Source organism: Silene latifolia, chromosome 8 (assembly GCF_048544455.1).
Source record: "Silene latifolia isolate original U9 population chromosome 8, ASM4854445v1, whole genome shotgun sequence".
Taxonomy (NCBI): Eukaryota; Viridiplantae; Streptophyta; class Magnoliopsida; order Caryophyllales; family Caryophyllaceae; genus Silene; species Silene latifolia.
In genome coordinates, this window is record NC_133533.1 from 16,811,366 (window position 1) to 16,819,094 (window position 7,729).

The 7,729-nt window shown below is 35.9% G+C and overlaps 1 protein-coding gene and 1 pseudogene across 1 annotated transcript; both read right to left on the reverse strand.

Moving 5' to 3' along the window:
• Positions 1-808: 808 nt before the first annotated feature.
• On the reverse strand, positions 809-1,567 carry LOC141594165 (uncharacterized). Its single transcript, XM_074414344.1, has one exon. The coding sequence runs from the start codon at positions 1,479-1,481 to the stop codon at positions 834-836; it is 648 nt and encodes a 215-aa protein (XP_074270445.1). The 5' UTR covers positions 1,482-1,567; the 3' UTR covers positions 809-833.
• Positions 1,568-6,118: 4,551 nt separating this feature from the next.
• On the reverse strand, positions 6,119-7,729 carry LOC141596509 (acyl-lipid (9-3)-desaturase-like; annotated as a pseudogene).

Consider the following 7,729-nt stretch of genomic DNA (forward strand, 5'->3'; position numbering starts at 1 on the left):
AAGTTAATGAAATAAATAGAACAATATTTCATTTACAATATTTTTTTCATAGTTTTTACTTTTATAATTTGATACTCCGAGTATCAATCTCATATCCACCTGGTCACCCCTACTTGGATATGAAAACCCGTATCTCAAGGGTTTAAGGTATGAATATGATACCCATATTTTTGTCAAACTAATACTCCGTACATGATATAAGTTTTAACTCATTTCAAACTCAAAAGTCATACTTCCCACATACTCCCTCTCATCCAAACTAAAGGTAACACTTATCTTCTTCGGCTCATCCAAACCAAACTACTCATTCCTTTTCTTGGTAAAAAACATTACAAAAGACCCCTCATACACCTTTATTATTTAGTATTTCCATACAATGTCATCATATTTGTGGCCCTCTTTTAATTAATTTGCAAGTGTCCCTAGTCTCCCTACTATATTTCAAATACTACCCTTACTTTTTTCCATTTTACTTAAAACATGTACTCATTCCCATGTTACCTTTGATTTGGATGAGAGAGAGTATGATTGATTCCGTCACAAGTTGAAGACGGATAGTGAGTAGAAGGGGTAAGTGGAGGGCAAATGAAACACCCCATGGATAGTGTCACTTGTATATGTGAGAGAGGTACTATCCGTCTTCAGCTTTTGACAGATAGTGCCCGTATTCAATGAAATTATGCGTTTTAATATATGAGATTTTTTTTGGTTAGCTCCTAAACCTCCTATAGATATCGCTTTTGTCCAATATATCTCATTAGCCCGATTTAACTTTAAAACGAATATATATCCGTCGTAAACTCGAATATGAGAGTAATTGACGTCCGTCAAAATCAATAATTAACATTAAACCTTCCAAAATCAGCAAGTTTCCTCGATCTATTACCACAAAACGACGCCGCAGCATACAAATGCGGAATCCCGCCAAAATCATTGTTACCCTTACATTTACCTTTCGCCGGAACCCTAATTTCGCCGGAAACCCCCAATTTCTCGCAACCACCACCACCACTCCGCCGCCGTGCAGGGCTACTACGAACAAGCGGACTCAAACAAAACGCCATACTCGACGCCGACCGTGCCGGGCTCGGTCTAACTCGACCTGGACTCGGCCGAGTCGTCCACCTGGCCGGCGACGATTCCACTCTTTCTATCTCCTCCCAGTCGTTTTCCGGCGACATTCCCTTACTCCGGCGAATCACCACCGCCGACTTCGCCGATGATAATGATTTTGATCGGAATAGTTTGGAAACTAACCCCAATTTGTCACCAGCCGAATTTTGCGGCTTTTTAGCTTGCGAAATTGATCGTGGGAATCTCAAATTAGGGTTAGGTTTAGGGTTAGAGTTATTGCAATTTGGGGGAAATTGAAATGTGGGATCGAATTGTAGATGAATGAGAGAAAAGAGGCGATGACGTAAACAAGAAGCGCATACGCCGATCGTGCTGCTGATATCGTATATATGTTTCGTACACCTCATTTGAAATCTCAATCGAATTTTTCTGGGAATTTAATTTGGGGAAATTGGATTTTCTAGGTTTAATTTGGGGATTTTGTTGTCGTGTTGTAGTGAGGTGTAAACGTGTAATATAGAGTTCGGAGTTTCTTAGTATAATGTTAGTAGGTGTAACTAAACAATAATTTTGGAGGTTAATGATTAATTGTTGATTAGAGTTATGCAAGAATTTTCAGACGATGTCGTAGTCTAGTGGTTAATATTTTCTACGATTGGGGGAGTTGTGGAGCGATGTCTCAATGATATCACTGTCTTTTTAATGATAAATACGGAGAATTGTTTTTTTTTGGTACGTAAGAGGGACGAAGCCACATTGTCCAAGAATGTGGTGGCGTGAGACGAATCAACACCCTTGTTAGTAAGCCAATCTGCTGCCCGATTTGAGTCTCTAAAAACATAGTCGATTTTGAAAACCCGTTTTTTCGTGTTATTCTATCAGATTTTTGTAATGCGACTATAAGGATACAATTATGAAGAAATCAATCCATAATAAATTACAAAACAAAACCATTTTATAATAGACTTGTATAAAACCGGTTTATACAAATATTTGTGTTGGTATATCGTTAATGCGGTTGTACATAAAAAATTAAGAGAGAAGAGAGTTAGGCTAAATGGTAGGTTGGGTAGAGTTTGACTTTAAGAATTGTTTTCTCATAGGACAACCTGAGCATGAGAGCATCTAAGCAATTGATTGAACACAAATTCTCATTGAAGACATGACATATCCGTCACAAGCTGAAGACGGATACCATTTTACCTCACAATGTACCCACTTTTTCTCTCTCTGCAACACTATTCATGTGGTCCCCTTTCTCCACTAACCCATTTTGTTACCATTTTATCTCACAAAATATCCGTCACAAATGGTAACCCGTCACAAGAGAGACCAATTGTTGATTGAATAATTTGTTCTAGTGGTGATGCAATTACAATTTGTATGGTGGGAATGTTGGATGCACTATAATTGACAATGGTGCTTTTATTCTTTTAATTATGTCACGTAATTTTGTAATGAGTGACGCAATTAATTATCAAAGCGTCTTGTTGGTGACGGGCTAATTCTGTCACAAGCTGAAGACCTCTCACAAAAAGGGAGAGGGGACAAGGTGGGACACCCCCCATGTGCTTCCCCACTCACCTCTCATGTGTATTTTGTGAGAGGAAACGATATCCGTCACAAGCTTGTGACGGATATCGCCGTCTTTAATGAGATTTTGTGATTATGAATTATGTGAGAATGAAAAGATGGACATTTAGGGATGCTTGGATTATGAGGAATTATTATTAGGTGATGGAGGTCAACATAGGTGTTAAATGAAGAAAAACGGTGATGGTAGGTGGTGGAAAGAAGTGGAAAAGCGGTGATGGTAGGTGGTAGTGACGGACAATTATCTCCATGTGGAGGTAATGATCTTTTGGCTATTAAACATATTTATAAACTTTACTAAGTACAGAGGTAAGTTAAGGTCGATCCATGAGACGGAGGTGTCAAACTCGTTCATACATCTAAATTAGAAATGCAATGTCACAATTTGCGTTTGGATTAAGGTTCGATTCTAAACTATAAAACGTAAATAAAACAAAAAAGCAAATAAAAAACAAAGCGAGGAACTAGAATAATCGAAAAAAAAAAGAATGAAAGGGGGGAAATTAACTAGGGCTGGTCGGGTTCATATGGGGTAATTAAGGGTCTAATCAGGTCTATCTATGAGTCGGTAATTAATCAATTGAGGTTATATTTGGTTGGTAATAAGTTGCGTCCTCTCGGTCTTATGACTCTACCTAAGCCGAGGTGAGTTAGCTCTCGCGTACACAAGGTCGTTCTACAAATATCATGCATGATTATTATATCTAAGGCTTTCAATCTTATAGCAAATGCATATAACAATCAATAAAACATGAGAGTAGCTCATTCACGCATTTCATCAAACACATACTCTCTCCAATCCTTAATAATCTTCTCTATTCCCTTTTTTACACAGGAAATGAGAAGGTGAATTTGGACCACACAAAATATACTACCTCACATGCAAAAAAGGAAATAGGGAAGGTATTGTGAATTGACAAAAAAGTAAATAGGGAAGGTTATTAAGAATTGGAGTGAATAGTATGCAAGAATTGGAAATAGAACCATTAATCAACGTAATTGCTCTTTCATGAACAAGTTTTACTTTTTCATGGACTTTTTTCCATAATTTTTCCATACCTTACCCTTCTCTAAAAAAGCCTCCTTCTTTCTCTCTTTCAAGATCAGTTACAACCTCAACAATTTTTTTCATTATTGATCTTAATTCTCACGTCGATCAAGTATCCTTTGTTTACGCATCGTTTTTTTTAATCAAACTACGTACGTAGGTGTAAATTAAATTAGCCTTGATTAAATTAGGGTTTATAAAAACAAGGACTAAATTCACCCATATTTCAAAAATTGTTGCAGAAAAAATGAAACCTTTAGTCCGAAAAAGCCAATCAGGCTTTAGGAAAAAATCAATTAATTTAATACACTAATGGAAGACAGAATTGTTTCGACAAAGGCTAGAATCGAAGGAGCAAACCAAATTTTTAAAGAACATAAAGTGATGCGTTAATATTCTTGATACTATTCAACCAAGCAAATGAATAATTACTTAAAGCATGTATAACTGTATAAGCAAATTGCAAAGCCGGTTGGGTGAAAAGTACAATTTAAAATGGGTAAAATGCATTGCGGTAATGCTTTCTTAGATTTTCTTGCCATCTTAAAAAGCAGATTTGGGCTGGTAGTGGATGGGGGCGGGTGTTTGGGCGTCGGCCGCAAAAGAGGAGGCCGATCGATGTAAGGGTGGTGGCGGCAGGGGTGGTGGTTGTGATATCGAGGCAGAAAATTCAAAGAGAGAATTGAAATGTAACGAAAATTGAAAAATGTAGTTGTTAAAATGATAAGGGTAAAGTGGTAAATTATGTACATGATTGAGTAAATCATGTACATGAAAGAGCAACACCCTTAATCAATATTCATACTTAACAAATCATAGATTATCCCTAATCATCTCCTCATAATCCCCCTATCACCCTAGTCTAATCACTGCTCACTCATATTAGGGAAAACATGCTAACAATAACAAAACGTGGAATCTAAACTAAACATGGCGATATAAAGCAAGTAATTAACAAATTGAGCAAATATTAACAAGTAATTAAAAGGAGATTAGATATTATACCAACTAATTAGCAAGATGATAATAATAGATGAATAAATAAGAAGATCTTAAATAAATAAGAAGATCTTGTAACCAATTAACCCAAGAATCCAAAGAACTAATTAAACTAGATTAATGAGTAATTAAAGTATAATTATGAAAAGATTAAGCTAATTAAAAGAAAGTTTAAAGACTAAATTTTAAATCTAGGGTATGATTAAGTTTAGATGATCTAAGACGATTAAAGGTGAATCCCTAATTAATTACGAAAGTGGGTATTTATAGAAGGGTTTTTCTAAGGGCACATAATGATAAGCTAAATAGGGGAACTGGGGAAGATTTTCAAGATTATTACACTAATTATGGTAAATATGAGTTTCAACTCTAATTTATCATGAAATATTCACAACAATATTTTCCTAATTAGCTTATTATCATGTGTCCTTAGGGCACATGTTAGAAAATCCGTTTATAGAATTACAAAATTAGGTTAAAAGACAACGAAAATATCTTTATCTTGATTCTACCCGATCAGGTAAAGGTTGTCCCGCGACCGTATATTCGATCCTTTTACTCTCTTTTCACTAGTGACCGTATTCGATTTTCTTTTAAAATGTTTTAACAACTACTCACATGCAACCGTATTCGATCTTTTTATTTCCTTCTCTGCAAACTTTTTTTGTGAGCATATTTCATTGCGATTTTACTTAGGGATCACTACAATTTTACATAGGAATCACTCACAAAATGTACATAGCTTGCAAATCCATTTTAATTACACACATACATAGTTGTTTGAAATACATGAAAATCTAGCAGGCGTAAAATAGAGCGTTACGGTTCCATCGCTGCCTCAAATTAATAACCTTTTTATTGTTATGTGCTTGCTTTTCCGTTGGATGTGTTATATATATGGGAATCTCGAATGTTATACTTGTGCATTCAACGGCTCCTTTGATTATGGAGCAACGTCTATTATAAATTATGTTCAGTTCAATTCAGTTTAGTAATAAGGCTAAAGTAGCATCACTTATATCAAAATAAGTAGCTTAAGACCCTGTGCACAGATATATATAAATATATAAGTTTAAAAGTTATTAGTTACACCATTGCATTAGTTTCAAGGTAGGAGTATAACTAAGGCCCTGTTCTTTTGCACTTAAAGTCACTTAATTTAAGTTCGTTTCAGATCCTATAAGTTCGATTCAATTCGATTCGATCGAGATCCTATAAGTTCGATTCGATTCGATTCGATTCGAGATCCTATAAGTTGATTCGAGATCTTATAAGTTCGATTCGAGATCCTATAAGTTGATTAAGTTGAGATCCTATAAGTTAAGTTCGAGATCCTATAAGTTGATTCGATTCGAGATCTTATAAGTTGATTCGATTGATTCGAGATCCTATAAACTTCAGTTATGAGCATAATAGTAATTAACTCAATAATATTTTCTAGGAGTGAGTACAATTTTGCTGATATTTACAAAGTATGGGGGTATTGAATTATTGATTTGACCTTAACCATCAACATAATCGAACTACGATGTCTATAGTTATTAGATACAATATCCCTCGGGCCTCGACAATGATATTGCAATACAATTCAGTTGAGTGATCACAGATCACTTATTCATCCATAAGTAGTCATAGCCTCCCATACTAAATTCCTCGGTACGGCGTCACACCGGCGAGCCTCAAGTGCAGCATCATGAACAGTTTTATACGTCAATTCATTAGCCTTCCAAAACGAGACACAATTATAAGGTACATTGTGCTTCTTGCAAAGCTCCTTAACAAAAGGCGCGATTTTCCTAAAATGGCACCTAGGCATTCGAGGAAACAAATGATGCTCGATTTGAAATTGCAAACCACCATGAAACCAATCCATCCATGGCGAGCATGAGATATCGAGGCTTCCCTCAACTTGCTTCGCAAACCAATCATTCCCTTGAGGAGGGTCTAGGTACACGTCGCATGATAGATGGTTTAAACTGAACTGAAGTTGTTGAATTCCTGTGGTTGCGAACGTGACAACAACAAAACTAATTCTCTCGGCCCAGTCAGGTAAACACGAAAGAAGGAGCGGAAACCAAGTCCAAAACACAAGTAACCCAAGAAGCTCTATAGGCCTATTAGGCACCTTTTTCTTAGACAATAACAAGTGAAAAGATTGAACATAGAAAAAAAACCCTTAAAAAGGCGAAAGCGGGATAAAATGTTAAATGTTGATAACTTATAAATAATCTAGAAAGCGAATCAAACCTCATTTTCTTATCATAAAAATGTGAGGTTAAGGAATCGAAAAATTTAGTGGAAACCGCGACAAATGGCATATGTTGCATATCAGGGTCGAATTCAAGGGAATTACAAGCAACATGGTGAGCATTATGGCTTCTTTTCCACCATGAAATGCTAATTCCTGCCATACAATTCGCCATCACAAATTGCATAAAACGGTTCCACACAGGACTAACCATAACTTGGTAATGTGACGAGTCATGACCGACCCACCCAATATGAGTCCATGACAAGCCTAATAATACACCACAAACCATATGAACCCAAAAGCGATTACTACTTAAAACACCGTAAACACACAATAAAAACAAAATTACTATAGCAAACACACTAATCATCACATGGTGACCTTTCTTATTAAAAAGACCCAATTTTTGAAATTCCGACAATAATTTTCTGTAATCGTTCGAGGTTTCACTAACTTTATAGTCTTTTAAGAAATACCCGGTAAAGAATTGGTTAAGGTATTGACTCGAAGATGTAGGATGGTACGCTAGAAAAACATCTGTAACATCCTGACCCGAAAAATATAATAGTGGTAGGTCGCCACCAGGGTGGTGATCGACCCAATTAGTCACATTGTATATTTTACCCGAAATTGAGATCCAAAGATCATCTTTTTTGTTATGGGTTTTTAATTCTTCTTCAGAAATGAATTTTTTTGTGCCCTCCATTTTATTGTAATGTGATTAAGAAAAACAATGCTAAAAGTTAGTGACAATGTAGTTTTTT